Source organism: Bos javanicus, chromosome 14 (genome assembly GCF_032452875.1).
Source record: "Bos javanicus breed banteng chromosome 14, ARS-OSU_banteng_1.0, whole genome shotgun sequence".
NCBI lineage: Eukaryota > Metazoa > Chordata > Mammalia > Artiodactyla > Bovidae > Bos > Bos javanicus.
Genome location: NC_083881.1, coordinates 8882853 through 8904990, shown reverse-complemented (window position 1 = coordinate 8904990; position 22138 = coordinate 8882853). Strand labels below are relative to the sequence as shown.

General features: G+C 43.7%; 1 protein-coding gene across 1 annotated transcript in view; it reads right to left on the bottom strand.

The window, feature by feature from the left end:
• HHLA1 (HHLA1 neighbor of OC90) overlaps positions 1 to 9973 on the bottom strand; it is a 36225-nt gene extending 26252 nt beyond the window's left edge. The window contains exons 1-9 of the mRNA XM_061439551.1: positions 9895 to 9973; positions 8690 to 8749; positions 7091 to 7150; positions 4906 to 4986; positions 4330 to 4413; positions 3881 to 3964; positions 571 to 654; positions 306 to 362; positions 89 to 197 (exon numbers count right to left, since the gene is read on the bottom strand). Coding sequence (XP_061295535.1) covers positions 89 to 197; positions 306 to 362; positions 571 to 654; positions 3881 to 3964; positions 4330 to 4413; positions 4906 to 4986; positions 7091 to 7150; positions 8690 to 8749; positions 9895 to 9973 — 698 coding nt within the window. The remainder of the gene's footprint in view (positions 1 to 88; positions 198 to 305; positions 363 to 570; positions 655 to 3880; positions 3965 to 4329; positions 4414 to 4905; positions 4987 to 7090; positions 7151 to 8689; positions 8750 to 9894) is intronic.
• Between the last annotated feature and the right edge of the window lie 12165 nt (positions 9974 to 22138).

Sequence of the window (22138 nt, the reverse complement as noted above, 5' to 3'; positions counted from 1 at the left end):
ACACAACACAGCTAAATAAAATACCTGAGGGCAGCGTTCAATCTTCAGCTTGCTAGCTGGGACCTTGGTCTGGAGACTCTATTGTAGGAGTTTGGGAGGGTTACACTCACCCAGAACACCAGATATGTTGCTGGTAAATGTGTAATTGATAACAGGGGACTTTTCCACCAGCTCCCAGAAGTCAGAAAGATTCCGTCCTGCAGAAACCACAGCAACAGGGTCAAATCTTGGGCTTACCTGTTGGAGAGTTTGCGTGTAATTCTCAGCTCAGAGAGCTGGTCAAAGAATGGCTGCTGGTGGTTCACCTGACTTTCCTGTCATCATGCAGATGAAGATGCAGTCAGATTCATTCGTTTGACTCACTGCAAGACAGACCAGGACACAGCAGGACTTAGCAATGGGCCTGAAACTGTTAAGTCTTTGGTTGAAATGAAAGTTAAGTTGGAAATTTCTAGCTCCAGTTGTTACAGGAAGACAAGGCTAACTCCTGATTTGGGAGCCCTGCTTTTTCGTATTCCGTGCTGAGTGCCACATCTCAGTATTTGCCGAGCATTTTCAAGACGAGCAGACCTGAGAGGATGGAAGCTGACTTAAACATCTCTGTGAGGTGGCTGCTGGAATTTCCAATGATGTCCACCAGGAGGGCGGTGAAATCTGCAAGACAGATTGAGCAAGGTTGCATTTCTGAAGCTCGGTTTAAGTTTCAGAGACGTGAGAGGAAAAGTACATTGTATGTGGATTTTTCAAAGTAAATTTAACAAGTTTGATTTAGTTCAGTGTATTGAGGAATACTAACAACCATTTTTAATATTACCAGTTTCTTTTTAAGTCTTAATTTTAGTCAGGCAGAAAACTTCTGGATCTACCACTGTAATCTCCTTTCTTCTCCCATTTCCCTCCCTGCCTGCACCGCACCCCTTTCCCTCCTGCCCCCCACCATCCAAACCCTTCTCTGCCAGTACCAAAGAGCTGTGCAAGACCAGAGTATTGAGTAATGAAAAGATCAGTAATTTTTTGACTTGTTTCCCTTATACCTCACGATTTCATCTCATTGATTTAGAACACCAAATTCACTGGATAGGAAGCAGTTCTGCAGACATGGGATGTAAATTTAAGTAACTTCGGATTTTCAAAACGGTATCAAATCTAGTGGTGGATTATAAATGGCAGACTACCAAAGGAGACAAGAACTCTACACAAAATAGACCAAGGAAGCTCTTCTGCTGCCCTCCGTGTTAAGAAGTCTGATGGGAGGAGACTGAGACAATCTTACCACATTTCAAGCTATAAAATCTCTCTCTGAGTGTATCCTGAGCAAGTCTTAACGTGGCGGGAGCCACTGACCGATGAAAGTTCCCGTTACGCATACAGCTGCCTCCTCCTCTGCTGTCCATTTATCGCTTTCCAGGACCCAGCTAGGTTTTGGCTTCTACAGCAAGGAGTATTTATTCTAGGAGCCCCAAACAGTGAATTTTGAAAGACACTTCTGAGGTCCCGTGGATAGTTTCCCATCATGCCTTGCATAAATGATTGTTTTCAGTAATAGGGCTATGAGCTGGGGTTTGGGGCGAGCTTTGAAAATATAGAACCCAGAGCATTGAAAATATGGAACTCAGAGAGGTATGAAAAGGAAATGTGACAACTGGTGAAATGTATGTATCATGTGAGGCCAGTGGGAGGCGGGTGCTACCCTCCGAGCTAGAGTCTCGGTGTCATGTCATCACCATGCCTCATGGGTTCACGGTTGGTCTCCTGGAGGGTGCTGCCGTGGTGCACCTACATAGTGTGGACACTTGGCCATGAAGAAGGTAGGCCTCCTTCGTGATGTCTGTTTAGACCAGTCTGTCCCTAGTCACATTGGTAAACGTAAAAACTGAAGAGGGGAAGTACTTCATTTCTCATGCCATCTATTTTCTATTTCTCAAAAGTCTCCATTGCTATTAATTCATTCGTCTAACATTCACTGAGTGTCTACCATGTGCCAGACATCACTGAGGCACTGGAGGACTGTGTAAGACCCCATCTCTGCCCATCAGGAGCTGAGATTAGTGGGGGAGAGAGACTCATAAACAGACCAAGAAACTGCAATCCACAATTTCAGTCCACTATTAATAGCACATACATCATATAATGAGAGTTCCTTGGAAAGCAAGGAGCTCAAACCAGTTAATCTTAAAGGAAATTGACCCGAGTACTCTTTGGAAGGACTGATGCTGAAGCTGAAGCTCCAATACTTTGGCCACCTGATGCAAACAGCTGACTCATTGGAAAAGACCCTGATGCTGGCAAAGACTGAAGGCAGAAAAAGAAGAGGGTGATAGAGGATGAGATGGTTGGATGGCATCACCAATGGACATGAACTTGGGCAAATTCCGGGAGATGGTGAGGGACAGGGAAGCCTGGCATGCTGAAGTCCATCAGGTCACGAAGAGTCAGACAACACTTGGCAACTGAACAACAACAACATTAATATCACATGGAAGCTATGAGCATGGCTTTGGAGCCCAGACACCAAGGATGGAGTTCAAATTCTGTGCAAGCTTCAGAGAGATGAGGAAATTTCCCAAGGTCTTAGAGTATGTGGCAGGGCTTGAATTCGAGCTGAGGCCTGCCTTGTGCTAAAGCATCAGCTCTTCTGAAAATTTCTACCACTGCTCATACACATCTCTTACTCAATACATTTGTCAACTCTCCTTTCAGAGCTGCTCCCACAGTCGGGTCCTAGCCTTGGAAGAAAATCAGTTATCACTGACTCGAAGACATTCTTTGTTTCGGTGAAAATTTGAATTATCTGATTGATTAACAACATGTAGATGAATGATATCAACTACTTTCATATGTAATAGGAAGTAGGGGGAAATTCCTTTTTGTCTCTCTAATTGGTGATGACTTATGAATGTCTCAGTACTCAGTGTCGACAAGGATGAGGAAAAGCACACACTTTCAAACATTACTGATAAAAGTGTAAACTTATGCAAGATTTCTAGAGGAATGTTTAGTGATGTGAATCATCACAAGACCCCCTTCCTGTCAGACAACAATTCTATTTTGAAGACTTTATCGTATAGGAATAATTGGACAAATACTCCAAGTGATTGTACACAGGTACTCATCACAGCATTGTTGAGAACTGTAAAAAAAATTTGCATCAGGAGGAGATAAATAAATTATGGTACTTTTTTTCAATGAATATTATGAATTCATATGAAAGAAAATTCATATTTATATTCATTGGAATAGAATGTTTTTTAAGACCTGCTGATTAGTTTAAATAAGATTATAAAACATCATAGAAAACATGGTAAATACATAAATATACTGCCTTTGAAAAAAAAAATCAGACAATACCAGGTTCCCTTAATCAACACTCTTCTATTTCAAACCCAGACTCTAATCTTCTTTTTGGAGGTAATCACCCACCCGGTGTTCAGATAGGCATATATTTTTTCATCAGTGCTATTTTACTCAATTTATTTATTTTGCAAGTTCCTTTCTCTAATTGGAAATGTCATGGAAATATTTCCATACACAGACCAAATCTGGTCACATGCACATATTTATGTACTGTCTATGGCTGCTTTCCAAGATTTAATTATACAGCAGACTATTCAACCATTTTCCTGATGATGGGTGTTTAGATCATTCTCAGATTTTGCTCTTAAACAATGATACATTTTGTTCTTGCCCTTCTGCACAGACAGAACTATTTCTTGGTAGGAAACCAAGAAAGGAAATCTCTGGGACAATGAATGTGCACATATTTAAGCATAATAGATATCATGGCATTTTCTTACTTTAGTCAAAGGAGAAAAATAAATTCTACTTATAGAAAAGGGAACAAGCAAAATCAGTTGCAAGCCTCATGATGAGTTGTACCAACCTGACAAATCGTTGGTTTGGTTGTTTAAGCAGTAGCAGTACCGCGTGGGGAAGTTGGCTGGATCCACAGTCTTCAGGTTGGAAACTGTGAAGAGAAACGAAGTACACAGCAACCCTGACACATAGCCTGGCCCTGCCTGTCCATTGCTTACCATTCTTAACACCAAGAAGAACTTGGCAAGGGGAGAAGGGAAGGATGGATTGGGACTTTGGGATTGGCAGAAGTAAACTATTAATATGGAATGGATAAACAACAAGGTCTTACTGTAGAGCACAGGGAACTATATTCAATACTGTGTGATAAACTATAATGGAAAAGAATGTGAAAAAGAACGTACATATACATCTATATATCTGAATCATTTTGCTATATAGCAGAAATTAACACTGTAAATCAACTATACTTCAATAAAATAAATTAAAAATAAAAGAAGAGCCGGCAGCACTTACTGTTATAAATGGCCACAGAAAACTTGTGGAAGGCGAATGAACTGTAGGAAGTGACACTCAACAATGAGAAGAAGTTCTTGCTATCTGCCAAAGATACCAAGATAAAGAAAGAGCAAATGCCCACCAACAACACTGAACAGTAATAGAAATTACTAAATCGATTATAGAGGTTTAACAACACAATGAACAAATAAAAATAAAATAATGAACATTGAAAATAATAAAAATCAAAGCAAACCCCAAAATGCAAAAATACATGTCCCTTGACTAAATTTCTTGATCTATCTTTAAACTGGCAATTCTCTCACAATATAGCTATGATTAGCGATGACTACACAGGTGCTGTGTTTGGAACTCATCTTGCTCTCAAAATGCTGGCAGGCCTCCTACTTCATTTGGATGTTTTCAATCTCATCATGAGTTAAGTAGGACACACATCCTCCACTCAGAACACAAGGGAGTTGAGATACGCAGAAACAGCATGGGTCTTGCCCAGGTCATGGAGAGTCCAGAAGTGAGGCAGGAAGAAAACAAAAATGGACCTGGATTGTGCTTAAAAAAGAAAAAAATGGTTACCTTTTAAAGCTCTATTCAGCATCCCATTCACCAGCTCGGTGAGGTTAAGTGCAGACAGATCGACTGACCTTGCAGGCAGTTCTGAAAGAGATTCAAAGATAATGTCACCAGCAGGCCTTTCTTGGCAACAGAAAAAGTTCCTCATTTCCAGCATTCAGGCAGATGCGCCTCCTGTTTGGACATGAACTCACACTCTGTGTTGGGCACAAGGATTTGGAAGCTAAAAGGCAGTTCCTGTGACAGCTAAGGACATACACAGGGACAAGCAAGAGTAGAAAGGAGAAGTCTGGGTAAAATACAAGGAACACTTATTTTAGGGAATAGTTTATCTCTGCATGTGGAGAGAGTAGAGATTGGCAGGGGAGGCTCGTGTATATCAGCTCCAGGAAACTGCAGGAGTTCTCAATGTCCTATATAATACGAATAATGACATTGTCTAACAGAGAGGCTTGGATCCTGGCTGACCTTTGGCCTCACCAGAAAGACTTTGTTTTCAATTCTAGAATTCTGATGCTTGGATTTCATCCTCAGAGATTCAGATTTAATAGTTCCCAGACATCAGTGGCTTCTCAGCTCGAGCTACTGGTAAAGAATCTACCTGCCAATGCAGTCAGTCAGTTCAGTCACTCAGTCATGTCCGACTCTTTGTGACCCCATGAATTGCAGCACGCCAGGCCTCCCTGTCCATCACCAACTCTCGGAGTTTACTCAAATTCATGTCCATCGAGTCGGAGATGCCATCCAGCCATCTCATCCTCTGTCATCCCCTTCTCCTCCTGCCCCTAATCCCTCCCAGCATCAGGGTCTTTTCCAATGAGTCAGCCTTTCACATCAGGTGGCCAAAGTATTTGAGTTTTAGCTTTAGCATCAGTCCTTCCAATGAACACCCAGGACTGATCTCCTTTAGAATGGACTGGTTGGATCTCCTTGCAGTCCAAGGGACTCTCATGAGTCTTCTCCAACAGTTCAAAAGCATCAATTCTTCAGCACTCAGTTTTCTTCACAGTCCAACTCTCACATCCATACATGACCACTGGAAAAACCATAGCCTTGACTAGACGGACCTTTGTTGGCAAAGTAATGTCTCTGCTTTTCAATATGCTATCTAGGTTGGTCATAACTTTCCTTCCAAGGAGTAAGCGTCTTTTAATTTCATGGTTACAATCAACATCTGCAGTGATTTTGGAGCCCAAAAAAATAAAGTCAGCCACTGTTCCCACTGTTTCCTCATCTATTTGCCATGAAGTGATGGGACCAGATGCCAAGACCTTAGTTTTCTGAATGTTGAGCTTTAAGCCAACTTTTTCACTCTCCCCTTTCACTTTCAACAAGAGGCTTTTTAGTTCTTCTTCACTTTCTGCCATAGGGTGGTGTCATCTGCATATCTGAGGTTACTGATATTTCTCCCTTGGACATGGGGTTGCTCCTCGCCTGCCAGTGCAGGAAACTAAGAAACCCGGGTTCGATCCCTGGGATGGGAAGATCCCCTGGAGAAAGCAAAGGCAACCCACTCCAGTATTCTTGCTTGGAGAGGCCCACTGACAGAGGAGACTGGCGGGCTACTGTCCATAGGGTCGCAAAAAGTTGGACATGACTGAAGCGACTTTGCACTGCACACACAGCGTGGACATCAGCCCCTAAATCCATCCATCCATCCATCCACCAATTGCCCACATATTGATAGCGTGCAGCCAAGTGGAGAGATGTGACAAGGTAGAAATAGTGCTCAATGCTGCTTTTTATGTTTTTGCAAACAGTGTCTTTTTCAACTCTTACTTAATGTTCAAATAATTGTGGCTAAAGTGATCTGAGGATTGGAGAGAGACTGCAGCCCTGTTGTGGGGGTTGAGAAGTGAAAGTGAAAGTGTTAGTCGTTCACTAAAAGAGTCGTGTCTGACTCTTTGCAACCCCATGGATTGTAGCCCACCTGGCTCCTCTGTCCACGGAATTCTCCAGGCCAACATACTAAAGCACAATGCCATTTCCTTCTCCAGTGGATCTTCCCAACCCAGGGATCTAACCTGGGTCTCCTGCATTGCAAGCGGATTCTTTACCATCTGAGCCACCAGGGAATCCCTGGTATTGGGGGTTGGAAATGGGGAGGCGTCCAATGGTGGGAGAAGTGATCTCAGTGGTCCAGGCCTCTCATGGAGCACTGGGCTGTGTGTGAGGAGGGAGTACTCACCTGTAGTGTCAAGAAAAACGATCCCCTTTTCTCTCCTCTCTTCTTCTCTGAGGCTGGACACTGGGAAGAGAAAAGCCTTCAGGAGAAAAATGGAGCATTCAACCCCAACCCCACGCTGCTGGAGAGGCCTCAGAGGTCTGTACTATAACTGCCCTCTGACGTCGTGAAGGTCAGCATCGCTGAATGCACTGCAATCCCTCCCCCACCCCTGGGCTTCTAGTCTCCTTGAACTGGACGTGCTCTGCTGAGTCACTTCAGTCGTGTCTGACTCTGTGCTATCCCATAGACGGCAGCCCACCAGGCTCCCCCGTCCCTGGGATTCTCCAGGCAAGAACACTGGAGTGGGTTGCCATTTCCTTCTCCAATGCATGAGAGTGAAAAGTGAAAGTGAAGTTGCTCAGTTGTGTCCGACCCTCAGCGACCCCATGGACTGCAGCCTTCCAGGCTCCTCCATCCATGGGATTTTCCAAGCAAGAGTACTGGAGTGGGGTGCCATTGCCTTCTCCAGGACGTGCTCTAGAAATGCACATTTTAATCAATAGACAAGCTGATTCCCATGCAGGGCATCTAATCCACCCCTTCTCTTCACTGGGATGGAAAACTGAGGCTCAGAGAGCAGAAGAAACTTGCTTAAATTTGCTCAACCAAGCCCTGGTAATAAAGAGTCAGAACCTACTTCCAGAAGAGGGAGTCACTTGCCCACTCAGCAAATTTCATGCTGCCAAAGAAGAGAATGTCAAAGGAAATCTTGAAATACCAAAGGCATTCATTCATTCTTTATTCTTTCAATAAACATTCACCTAGGGCCAAGCAGAATGCTAGGTGTTTGGTATAAATAAGTCAATGGGAAAGGACCCTGTCTCCGTGTCTGCAGAGCCTATTGTCTGTGGTTTAGAGGGAGGAGAGACACTCACGTGTCATCCCATGTGAGAAGAGTCAAACAGGGAATATCAAGATGCTAGGAACACCTCTATCAGAGAACCCAACCTGTTCTCTGGGATGGAGGAGACATCCCTGCAAAGCCGAGACCTGAGAGGTCAGCTGTTTTGGACTAGATGCCACTTAATCATACTGCATCATTTACTACTATTGTTGCAATGATTACTTTTCATGTCACATTCCAATGGACAGGTGCTTTGTGCCCATTTTATAGATGGAAAAACCAAGGCACAGAGAAACTGGAAAATGGGTCATTGTGTTACAGCATGAGTCAGGCTTTAGGACTGGTCTAGTTACCTGTTGCACCAAGCCAAGTCCCATCTTTTTCCTTCTTAACTTGTTTATTTCCAGATGCTGGAATAAAAGTTTTCATGAGTGAAATGGTATTGTGGAAGCACAGCCCCAGAAATTTATAACATCCTTAAAAGTCATCTTATCCATCACTCCCTTTGAAGGATGAGGAATTGAAGTCCAGAAATGTTAAGTGATGTGCCTAAATCCCACCTCTGGCCAGTCATCCTATTCCCATCTCCACTCCTCACCCCAGATTCTGGCAACCACCTTTCTTATCTCTGCTCCTTTAAGTCTGACGATTTTAGATTCCTTGTAGGAGCAGCATCATGCTGTATTTGTCCTAGGAAGGAACACCTGTTCATTTACCTGTTGTAGGTAGGAAAGTCATGACATTTTCCTTCTCAGCTTCCCCTCTAAAGGAAGACACTAAAGTCAAACAAAAAGATTTCATCAGAGAAATTATAACACAGACATAATATCAGAGAAAATTTAATCCAAAATAAGCCTTTTAAAGATGAGAAAATTGCATTGTGGATTTGCTTAAAATCCAACATGTACTTGGCTCATTCATTCACTAATTTAGTCATTAAATATTTATGGATTAACTATAGCAATGCTAATAGTTCATCATGCCATTAAGCATCTAGATTTTAATAGACATTGTGTGTATTAGATACTGGGAGAGTATGATGGAACAGATAGACACAGAGTCCATCCTTACGGAATTTATAGTCTAGCAGGGAGGGCAGACATGAAGGAAAGGAAGACCCAGGGATGTCATTTCAGACAACGCTAGTTATGCTGAAGGGCATTCAGAGCGCATGGAACAGGGAGCCTGATCTAATCTCAGTGATCTGAAAGCCATCCCTGGGAGACGATGCTCCACTGAGATCTGAAAGGTGAGCATATTAGAGCAGAGACAAAGCTGGCTCAAGGGTTAGTCAGTGTATAGATGACAGTCTGAGCCCAGGGTCTGAGATGGGCGAGAGTATTATTTTACAGACTGGAAGAAGGCCAACATGATGGAGCAGAAAGGATGGAGACAAGGGATTGTAGGAACTGGAGCCGGGTTAGTAGTCTGGATCATGTAGAGCATGTAAGGACTGAGGAAGCTACCCAAAGAGAAGAAGTAGAAAGTCATTGAATACTTTTTGGGAGGAGGAGGAAAAAATGAAGGATGAACTGGGGAAGTGGCTTAATGAAATGTCTGAGAGAATGCCTTAGGCTGGTGAGTGGAGAATGGTATATGGAGAGACGAGAGGAAGAGGAAAAGCAGGGAGCTGGTTTTGGAAGCTCCAGCAAAGGGAAGATGATGCTTTGGACAAGAGTGGTCACTGTGGAGGGGAAGAGCATTCTGTTGCATAAATGGGACTCGAATGCAACAGAATAAATGGGACGAGGGACAAAATCAGAAATGGGGGATTCGCTATTGTCATTTTGATTAATGGCAGTAGTAAATTTGATCATTTAAGATTCTGGGCTGAAACACTGGATGCTACAATTCTCTAAAGAACAATGAATATTCAAACAGAGTTTATAGACCAAGACATTTGACCTTTGACTAGACCCACCTGTGTTGAAAAGGGACAGGACACAAGTGAGATCCAGGCACAGCCTCACCAGAGGACCACGTAGCAGGAAGCCTGGCATGTTTGTGATACTCTGGCCCACCTGGAAGCAAGCAACACAAGCATGTGGAGGAAACCAGCTGAATTACTAACCACCTTGGTGCAGAATATCCACCAGGGAAGTAATATTGAGAACACCGCATGGGGCATCACTAGAAATAACAATCTATAAAAGGCACTTATGGTTCTGACTGGTGAGGTTATGCAGAGGTAACAAATTAACTCCACAACCTCACTGGCTGAAATCAACCACAACAGTTGATTTCTTGTTTACAGTCTGCACTTGCTGCACATCGGTGGGGAAGTTGGTTCTGCAGGGTCACTCAGGTGCCCCAGATAGTGGAGGCTTCACCTTCTGGACATTCTCCATCCCTGTGGCCGCCTTAGTCATTGACTAATGGTGGCAGTGGAAGAGAGAGTTGGAGGATTACACCCCAACTCCTAAATGCTCTGGCAGGAAGTGACATGCTCGTTTTTATTGACAGCTTTCCACCAGAATTGCTCGTGTGGTCCTGCATAACTGCAGGAAGTCTGGGAACACAGAGCAGGGGGTGCATGCATATTTAGGGAGAATCAGTGTCTCTTCCTTGGGTTCTCTGACTGTTTAGATGCAAAATGAGCTTGCCAGGTGGTGCTAGTGGTAAAGAACCTGCCCACCAAAGCAGGAGACATAAGAGATGCGGATCAGGAAGATCCCCTGGATCAGGAAGATCCCCTGGAGGAGGGCATGGCAACCCACTCCAGTATTTTTGCCTGGAGAATCTCCATGGATGGAGGAACCTGGAGGGCTAGAGTTCATAGGGTCTCAAAGAGTCGGACATGACTGAAGTGACTCAGCACGTAGCACATAGATGGGAAATACCCTTCAAATACAGCATCACTGCAGCTTATAAATAGGAAAATTGTATTAATACACATGTCCATATGAGTGTTCACACTCTCTTTCTTTTTCTGTAGCACTGTGTGCCAGCCATTCATCAGGGAATTTGCTATGCAGAATCATATGACAGTTAAACCTGCAAAGCTGAGACTAATAGAAAGGATGGTGAAAATTTATTGAGTGCTTTCTCTGTGCCAGACACCACACAGAATGCTGCTTGACGCATCTTATCACTTCACGACTACACAATCTGCATGTGTAGGTACGAATGTATTACCCTTTCATATGGGCTGTACAGACTTGATTTGAAAAAAGAAGCCATTTGCTAGAGGCGAAGAATAGAAGAGAGCTGGTAGGTGAATTGGGGAAGGGGAGAAAAGTCAAGAGAAAGTGCACCAGGTTTGGGGAAATTGCCTCAGGAATTAAGAATCTTCACGGCAAATTCTGTTTTAAGAAGTTTAGTTGTCTATTGATGGAAACACCTCCTTTGGAATTTTCTTGAAAGATTCTTGTAAACATTTAAATTGCCTTTTTTTTTTTTTTAAGAGAGAACAACACCTGGGGACCTTGTTTTTTATTTAATTAAATTAATTAATTTATATTACATTTTGGCCACACATGTGGGATCTTAGTTCCCTGCAGAGGGATGGAACTCACACCCCCTGAAGTGGAAGTACAGCCTCTTAACCACTGGACCACCAATTTAGAGGGAAGTCCTCTAAATTGCTTTCTAATTATTGGTAGATACTTTAGTGGTATTTCCTTTGGATGTCAGCTTGGACAGAGACAGGCCTTAAAAGGAGCAAGGGACTCCTTAGAGTCCTTTTAGTCTATTAAATCTGTCTATTCTTTGAAGCTCAGTTTTCTTCATCTGCAAAATGGGGATAAGAGAGAAGGTCTTCGTGACAATTTAGCTCAGAAGATCTTTGTGACAATTTAAGATATGAATCTCAAGTATTTAACCCAGTGTCTGGCACATAGAGGCTCTCTATACATATGCCAGTCATCTTGGGCAGGCTGGTGACACAGGAACAGATCAGACATGCCACTTGCCTAAAGCTGTTCAGTAACTTGGAGGAGACGGGCACACGAGTAACTAATTCACGCTAATTCACACTCAAGGTCAACTGTGATACATTCTGCATAGACAAATTGACAAAGGGGACGAGAGAGACTGGTGAGTCCAGGACATATAATTTTCTCCATTAAAGGAGATAGGGGTGGGTGGACAATATGACAAACTAGATGGAGAGTCTTTTCTGTGGTGCTTCAGCTACTGCGAAAGTAGCCCTTCACCTCTCTGAGCCTTGTGTGTAAAACAGAGTCATAGCAACCTTGGAGATACTTTGTGGAGGTTAAATCAGATCATGAAATATGGGATCAAGTGCAACCTCTGACACATAGTGAAAACTTCGGAAGTTTAATTCCTTTCTCGTTCTCTTCTCTTCTCTTTTCCCCTCCTTTCCTGCTTCCTCCTCCTTGTCCATCCCAGGTCCCCACATCATACCAGATACATACAGAGTGAGTAGACATAAATAAATGGACCTTCTATTTCTCGTAATAGAAAAATAATTATCCACATCTGTATAATAGACACTTCTCTTTCGCTTTTCGGTTGACTCCTGTTTCATTGTGTGAACTGCTCTTTCCTATTTATTAAGAGTAAACATAGTAACATTTATAACTTTAAGATGACAATTTCTATTGATCCTGCTGTGAGAAAAATGCATTTTTTCTTCTGTCTAGTTTTTTATTCTTTGTCATTGACCAAATTACGCATTTGGAGTAGGGTTGTCAGATTTATCAAATAAAAATACAGGACGCTCAGTTAAATTTCAGTTAGAAACTGTGACTCATTCCTCAGCGTATCTCATGTAAGATTTGGAATTACCCTAGTTTGGAGATGGGGAGATGTTTTTTATAAAAGGAAAGTTGCTTTTAACATAGACTTGTGGAGCTGGCCCTGGAGTGGCTGCTCAGTGAATTCTCTGCTGAATTAAACAGAATCTGTGGATTCAACACATGAGGTGGGAGTCTCACCATGTAGCCTTCAGATGGTTCTTTCTCCTTTTTAAAGTATTTTCACATTGCTGAGGGTCCCAATAAACTGCTCCTTTTTAAAATATATATATATACTTAATTTTTAAGAAAAATTAAATGGATGAATGAATTATTTTAATTTTTAATGTGTGTTTATTTTCTTGACTGCATGTGGGATATTAGATCCCCCACCAGGGGTCAAACCCACACCCCCTGCACTGGAAGGTCTAACCCCTGGACCAGCAGGGAAGTCCCTAAGCGGCTCCTTTTTTTTGCTCTCACTCCCATTCAGTCCTGGAGAGGAAAACTGAGAAATTGGAGGGAGACGGGGGCAGCGTGAGTGGTTGGTGGGGGCTGGGGAGGTTCTGCCCACTTTTTAGCTCACACCAGCAGAACTGGCTGGATTTCGCCTCTCAGTCACACTCAGGAGGTCAACCCCCCAGCCTGCCTCCCACCTTGAGAGCCTGTGCCACCAGGGGATACCAGAGCAGAGGGAGGCGCAAGGGTTAAGGTAACGCAGACTTGACTTGCATCTTGAGTTGGCAAGTGTCATCTGGGTCAAGATACTTCACCTTCACTCACTCAAAAAACCTCATGGAGCTCATGGCATGGGTGTTGCAAGCACAGACCCTGGAGCCCAGCTGCCTGACTTGGCTTCCTGGCTCTATCACTCCCACCGTGGAAGTTATTAAACCTCTGTCTGCTTCTGTTTCCTCACCCTTCGGCTGCCATGGGGGCTCAAACATGTTGTATTTGTAACATGCAATGAATGATGTATGGTGCAGAGCAAGGGCTAGGTAAATGCTTAACAAATAAATAAAAGTGTTGGTTACTTCAACAGATGGTGGGGGACGTCCCTGGTGGTCCAGCAGTTAAGATGCTGCACTTCCAATGTAAGGGCATGGGTTTGATCCTTGGTCGTGGAACTAAGATCCCACATGTCTCTTAGTGATAGGGTCAAAAACAACAACAGCAGCAGCAGCAAACAAATAAAGATAAAACTTTTAAAAAAGATGGTGGTACTCTAATAGTAAGAAAGACAGTATCCCCCATGCGAATAGAATTACACTCCTCAAAGTTATATTATACAAAGACTGGCTCAGATATCCAGAAATTTACCATAAAACTGGGTCATCATTATTTTGCTGCATTCCCTATTGCTTTTTTCTGAAATTCTTCCCCCCCTTTTTTTTTGAAGTATACTTGATTACAGTATTGTGTTAATTTCTGATGTAAAGTGATTTAATTATACGTATGTACATTCTTTTTCATCTTCCTTTCCATCGCGTTTTATCAGAGGATATTGAGTACAGTTTCTCGTACTGTGCAGTAGGACTTTGTTGTTTCCCATGGCTAGTTTTGCATAATCAATCAATGTTTCCTCAGTGGCACTGGCCTGAAAGCTAGTCGTGTAATGATATGATGACAATAGTAATGTCCTGAAGAGGGTCAGAATATGTGACCTCAAAATAAGCCACTTGGGCATATGGATTATTTTGAGCTAAAGGCCATGGAGAATCAACAGGTGCAGAAAGAAGCCTTTTTGAGTCTCCCCTCTATGACTAAAGGAAGAAAGTCTGCCATAAATTCCCTCTCCTGGGGGAGTTGGATGGCCATGAAGAGAATGGAAAGTTACCATCAAGACAGGCCTGCACAGGGACTTCCCTAGTCCTGCAGTGGCTAAGATTATATGCTTCCAATACAGGGGGCCTGGGTTCGATCCCTGGTCGGGGAATGAGATCCCGCATGCCACAACTAAAGATCCCGCATGACCCAGTGAACATCAAAGGTCCCACATGCAGCAGCTAAGACCCAGTGCAGCCAAATACATAAATAAATATTTTTTTAAAAGATGGATCTGCAAAAATCTTACTAAAATAACACTTACCTAGTTTCTGTATGTACTTACTTTCCTACAGTTTAGCACCCTAGAAACTCAAAACATTTTTCCTTTTCTTGCCACTTCCCCAGTAACTTAACTTCCTTCTGTTAAAATGATATAGAAGCCTCAGGGTCTGACCACCTCTTGGAGGTTTTCATTGATTTCTATGAGCCCACTCCCATCCCCTGCCTGCGATGTGTGTATGAAATAGACCTTTCCTCTTGTTAATTTTTTTGTCATTTTAATTTGCAGAGCCCCAGATTAGGAACCTAAGAGGGTAAAGAAGACAGTTTTCCTTTCTTTTCCTTTCCAACAGCAGAATTTATTGAGCCTCCACTTTTGACTCTCATCTCCGCTATTTTGCCTTCTCAAACGTCCCATGAGGGAGACACTGATACTCCAGTTAAACAAGAGAAGGCCCAGGGATCAGAGGGGGAGCTCCCTACTCATGGTCCCACGGCTCAAAGCGAGAGAACTGGGGTCTACGTTTGTGTTGTTTTCCACGACATTCTGCTCTCTTCCCCCGCCCTTCAGAATACCAGCCCAGAGTGCCAGAAAAGGGGCTGAGGTTGGAAACAAACAGAACTGCTGATTATGTCAAAGCATTTTGGCGGGCAGAAGCATTGTAAGTCCAGTCACACTCCTGGGAGAAGCACTGAGAAGAGTTTTTGGGATCCATGATCCGTGAATCTGCCCAAAACAGCTGTGAAATGAATTCAAGTTATTTGTTTTATTGGCTCTAGCCCTGCAACTGGAAACAAGAGAGCCAAGAATGAAGCTGCTGGAATCTTAATTAAATACTGCGTTACTTCCGATTAGCAAGGATCACCAATCAACCAAGGTTAGTTCAGCCTGCCAAGGAAACCAACCTTTCTCACTGGACTTGACAGCCAAAAGATGCCCAGTCAGATACAGAATGATGACAATGTCAGTGTCAAGGTGAAAACTCACGTTCCATCTCATTTGGACAGGTCACACAGGGAGCAGCATGTTCTCAGTACATTAGGACAGTCCATTTGATATGGCAAGACAGGAGTACAGCCATTTTGGAAAAGGGCCAAGAACACCCTTGAGGAAACAGGCCTTGGAAGCTAAAGATCCAAGCCTTGAGAGACCAAAACCAGGCTCACAGGAATAAAGTATTAACTTTATCTCCGCTAACACTCACAAGAAGTTGCCACAACACACGAAGCTCAAATACCAATTTTAACTTCATCTATTCTGGGGCTTTCTTGCAGAAAATTCTTCTACATTCTTTTTCCCTCACCCAAACACTCTCTATTCCTGACAGCTACCATGGAACCACCTACTGAGGATCAAAGAAGTTTGGCAATTTCTGGAAATGACCAGTGACCGTGAGACCTGCCCTCCGTACAGTTATGAAAGCAGCTTGCTCTCTCTTTTAATAAAAAGTTTTGCTTGCTTGGGAGTCTAGTGGAAGGGATAATCTTTTCCATGTACAATTCCTGGGGCTTCCCAGGTGGCAGTAGTGGTAAAGAACCCGCCTGCCACTGCAGGACACATAAGAGACCCAGGTTTGATCCTTGGGTTGGGAAGATCTTCTGGAGGAGGAAATGGCAACCCACTGCACTATTCTTGCCTGGGAAATCCTTTTGACAGAGGAGCCCTGTGGGCTACAGTCCATGGGATTGCAAAGAGTTAGACACGACTGAGCGACTAACACACATAAGAAAATAGTTTCTGAGCTGCGGCCTCGCTGCCACCAGCCATTTTTCAGGGCATTCTTTTCTTCTCCTTCCAATTCTTTGGATTAAAGATACCTTTTCTTTATCATGGATGTGAGGACAAGCCATCCTCCAGGCTGGTGACTGCATTAAGATGCTAATCACTAGCTTAAGGGAAAAAATAGAAAGAAACTGACTGTGATCAGCGGTGAGCCTTAGCTTAAGTGCAGCATAGGGGCTGGGTCATAGACACTATTCGCCTATCATTCAGGCCCCAGGAGCCTGAAGCCAAGGAATTAGAGCAGACGCATTTCTTATCTGGCTTAGTGCTTTGGGGAGCAGAGGGAAGCGAAAGGTTTTCAAATCTCTACAGTAGATGACTTACCTGTCTCCCAAACAGGATAAGTGACTTCAGAGACATTAAGCAGCCTGCAAGATTAACAGCTAAATCGGAGCAGTGGGATTTATATGAATTTTTAGTGAAAGATACAGAGGGTCAGGGTGGGGAAAGGCTTGATAACTTTGCTTTGAATTCTCTAGAGGGAAAGAAAAAAAAAAAAAAGAATAAAAATCCTACCAAAAAGTCAGGATGGTGAAACAGGATCGGCTCCATTGGAGAAAAATACCCGTGCTATGGGCTGAATAGACCCCGTGAGGGGAATGACAAAGCACTGATTCAGGGTCGGATAGGAAACCTCTTCTGACAGTAATTACGTGCATTGAAGGAGCAGAACAGAAGACTCCCCCTTCCTGCCATTAAGATCTGCAAGCCAAGCATCATCTGTCCTGTGGGCCAGCGGAAGTCTTCTAAGGAAACAGCTAGATGTTGCTTGTGAATTTTGTAGTGCAAGCCTAGCCCCTCTGCTTATTTTTATAAACACTAAAATGGTTTTGGACATGAGTCTGAACAAACTCTGGGAGATAATGAAAGACAGGGAAGCTTCAGTTCAGTTCAGTCACTCAGTCGTGTCCAACTGTTTTCGACCCCATGGGCTGCAGCACCCTGGGCCTCCATCAATCTTTCCCAGCATCAGGGTCTTTTCAAATGAGTCAGTTCTTTGCATCGTGGCCAAAGTATTGGATTTTCAGCCTTCAACATCAGTCATTCCAATGAATATTCAAGACTGATTTCCTTTAGGATGGACTGGTTGGATCTCCTTGCAGTCCAAGGGACTCTCAAGAGTCTTCTTCAACACCACAGTTCAAAAGCATCAGTTCTTCAGTGCTTCTTTACACACAGTACTTCTTTACTCTCACATCGATACATGACTACTGGAAAAACCATAGCTTTGACTAAATGGACCTTTGTTGGCAAAGTAATGTCTCTGCTTTTTAATATGCTGTCTAGGTTGATCATAACTTTCCTTCTAAGGAGTAAGCATCTTTTAATTTCATGGTTGCAGTCACCATCTGCAGTGATTTTGGAGCCCCCCAAAATAAAGTCTGCCACTGTTTCCATTGTTTCCCCATCTATTTGCCATGAAGTGATGGGACAGGATGCCATGATCTCAGTTTTCTGAATGTTGAATTTTAAGCCAACTTTTTCACTCTCCTCTTTCACTTTCATCAAGAGGCTTTTTAGTTCCTCTTCACTTTCTGCCATAAGGGTGGTGTCATCTGAATATCTGAGGTTATTGATATTTCTCCTGGCAATCTTGATTCCAGCTTGTGCTTCATCCAGCCCAGCATTTCTCATGATGTACTTTGCATATAATTTAAATAAGCAGGGTGACAATATGCAGCCTTGAAGTACTCCTTTTCCTATTTGGAACCAGTCTGTTGTTCCATATCCAGTTCTAACTATTGTTTCCTGACCTGCATACAGGTTTCTCAAGAGGCAGGTCAGGTGGTCTGGTATTCCCATCTCTTTCAGAATTTTCCACAGTTTATTGTGATCCACACAGTCAAAGGCTTTGGCATAGTCAATAAAGCAAAAATAGATGTTTTTCTGGAACTCTCTTGCTTTTTTCAGTGATCCAGTGGATGTTTGCAACTTGATCTCTGGTTTCTCTGCCTTTTTTAAAATGAGCTTGAACATCTAAAACCAGCTTGAATAGGGAAGCTTGGCATGCTGCAGTTCACGGGGTCACAGAGTCGGATGCAACTGAGTGACTTAAACAACAACAAAAAATGATTTTACATTTTTAAAATGGTTGAAAACAAGCAAAATAAGAAGCATACTCATGTGTAAAAATGATATAAATTCGAATTTCAGCTTCCACATGTGAAGAGCTCTTTGATTGTTATAAGCTCTTTTCACCTACCCACACCCCAAACTTTACCTGATCCTTTAAAAAAAATATTTATTTGGCTGTACCACATATTAGTCACACTCAATCTTCATTGAGGACTGCAGGATCTTTTAGTTGGGGCGTGTGGGATCTAGTTCCCTGAGCGGGGATGGAACCCAGGGCCCCTGCATTGGGAGCATGGAGTCTTAGCCACTGAACCACCAGGGAAGGCCCTTGCTGTTGCTCAGTCACATCCAATTCTTTGTGATCCCATGGACTGCAGCATGCCAGGCTTCCCTTGTCCTTCACCATCTCCCAGAGTTTGCTCAGGCTCATGTCCATTGTGGAGAAGGTAATGGCACCCCACTCCAGTACTCTTGCCTGGAAAATCCCATGGATGGAGGAGCCTGGAAGGCTGCAGTCCATGGGATCGTGAAGAGTCAGACACTACTGAGTGACTTCACTTTAACTTTTCACTTTCACGCATTGGAGAAGGAAATGGCAACCCACTCCAGTGTTCTTGCCTGGAGAATCCCAGGGACGGCGGAGCCTAGTGGGCTGCCATCTATGGGGTCGCACAGAGTCGGACACGACTGAAGTGACTTAGCAGCAGCAGCATGTCCATTGAGTTAATATGCCATCCAACCATTTCATCCTCTGTCACCCTCTTCTCCTCTGCCCTCAATCTTTACCAGCATCAGGGTCTTTTCCAGTGAGTCAGCTCTTTGCATCAGGTGGCCAAAGTATTGGAGCTTCAGCTTTAGCATCAGTCCTTGCCTGTTACTCCAGGTATCTCTTGACTGGGGAAGTCCCTACTTGATCCTTTTAATCTCACTTCAAACACACCCATCACCAGAAAGTCTACTCTGATATCCTCTTTCCCCTAAGGAAAGAGAGTTTTTGTATTAGTCTTTTGTATTTGCAGAGCAGGTACTGTGTACCTAGAGCATCCTGCAACCCAGCACCCACAGTTGTTCAGGCCGGCTGGGGGACGAATGATGTCTACAGAATAGTGCGAGAGCACCATTTATGTGTCAGGCCTTTTCAGGGTGTTGGGGTGAGCGCTCCAAAAAAGCTGGTTGGGATCTCTGCCTTCCTGGACTGCACATTTCAGTTTAGGGATATCAGTTAACTCAAAGTTAGGTTTCTCATCTACGAAATGAGCATTACAACAGTAGCCACTGCAGACAGCAGTCAGAAGGACTGAATGGTCATTGAGAAGGTGCTCACAGCCTCTGGTTCATGGTAGACCTTTGAGAACTGTTACCCAGTATCTGCCTAGAAAGCTTGCATTTCTGAAGTTTGGGTTGATTCCTGTGAAACACACCTACGTTGCTAACAATAACATTTCTGGCTGAAGCAACCGGAAGAAACACAGCCTTGATTCTGCTTCAGTGATTAACTAGCTGTGTGGCCTTGGGCAAACTGCTTGAAGTCTCTGACTCTCATTTTCCCCAGACTTAAAAATGCAGGCACAAATAGACAAATGCTTTCGGCTTCCACTTGTATGAGGTACTAATAGTCAAAATCAGAGAGAGAGAGAGTAGACTGGTGATTGCCAGGGACTGGAGAGAGGGAGAAAAGGGAGTTACTCTTGAATGGGTGTAGAGGTTCAGTTTTATAAAATGGAAAGAATTATGGAGATGGGAGGTGGTGATAGTTGCATGCCATCATGAATTTATTTAATACCATGGAAGTGTATGCTTACGGTGGTCACTATGAGCTGACCCTATCACCTCTCCTCTCCTCTCTCTCAACGCCGTGTCAATCAGACATCACACCAGCACCCCACCCAAACTGCCTTTGTCAAAGTCTCTGTGACTCCTGCACAGCTAAGCCCTCCGCTCACTGCCTCTCAGTGGCACTTGGTGGCAGCAGTAGGTCATTGTCTCCGTGAGATGAGTCTGCCCTTGGCATCCCAACACCACAGTCTCCTGTCTTCTATTTCGTCATCTGCTTCTGCTCAGCCTCTTCTCCCTGTCTCCCTGAGCTCTTGATGTTGTAGGTACAGTCGTTAGATGTCTGCTTGTCTCTATACTTGTTCACAAGGAGCTAGCACCTTGTTTCATGGTTTCAAATGGTATATGTAAATTGTCAAGTTGATGGATAGGTAGATTGATAACCTTCAACCCTAAATAAACCCCTTAACTACATGCTCAACTATCTACTGAACATATCACTAGATGCCTTGTATGTAGCTCAGATTTAATATGCAAAAGGCCATTTGCAAGAACTAGCCTCTTCTCTAATCTACTCCCATCTCAATTAATGATATCTTCATTCTTCCAGGCACTCAGATAAAATCTATATAATCTCCCTGGCTTCTTCTCCTTCTTCTACACCTTACATTCACTCTATCAGCAAATCCTGTCATTTCTACACTTAAAACGCATTCTTCCCACCTCCATCCCTCTGGTCCAAGCCATGCTTGGCTCTCGACTGGATTATTGCTAAGCTAGGATTGCTCTTGATTAAGCTCCTTGCCTCTGCCCCTGCCTCATTCAGTGTATTCTCAATACAGCACCTAGAGAAGCCCTACTTAGCATCCGTCAAATTTTGTCATCCCTCTACTCAAAGTCCTGCACTAACTTCCTGTCTTTTACTTTCAGAGTAAAAGCAAGTGTCCTTATAATGGCCCAGGAGGCTGTCCATGATTTGATCTCTATTATTTCTCTATTTCCCTCTGCTAACCCCCCTTTCTGTCCGCTGGCCTGGGGCTGACCTGCCCGGAACCAGAAGATAAATTGCTGGGGATGTTTTCATACTTGATGTGGAGGCAGGATACAAGGACAATTGGACTTTTCTCAGGGGAGACCTCTTACACATCTTCAGTGTGGGGAGGCCACTGGGTCCCGGGTCTGCCAGTTGCCTGAGCTCATTGTTGGAAGCCCACATTGTTAGGAACAATAACTGGCTCCGGGGCGGACCTGGGATGCAAGGCTGTGAATGGGCTTTTGCTCCATGTGTGCAGATGGAAAGGGATTTTCTCAGGGATATAATTTTTAGGCTCTTTCTCTGACTGTCATACAGTCACCTGAGACCGGAGGTGGGTATGTTTCACTGCGGGAGGGACACATGTTTGCAGACTGGATGTTCTTCTCAACTGCAAGGTCAGTCTCAGGCCTTCGCGATAACAAATGTGGACCTTGGAACTGAAGGATGACCTTCTAGTAGAACTTATACCTGCTTCCTAGAAGTTACAGGCATTGTTTTAATAATGAATAAGTTCGTGGCCGCCATGACCAGCTTGCCCAGTGTTCGCCAACATTGTCCTCTGAATTAGAGTGGTTTGTGGCAACCTGGCTGGGTTTTTGCTTCCCTGTGTGTATGGAGGGTCTTCAGGCAGACTTAGGTGCCACATGCTGAGGTCGCCCTGCCTATTTTCTGCCCTGTGGTCACAGCACTCAGACAGCTCATCACCTCCGCTGGTTGCGTCTCTGCTCCTTTGCCTTTGAGATTTTGCCCTGGG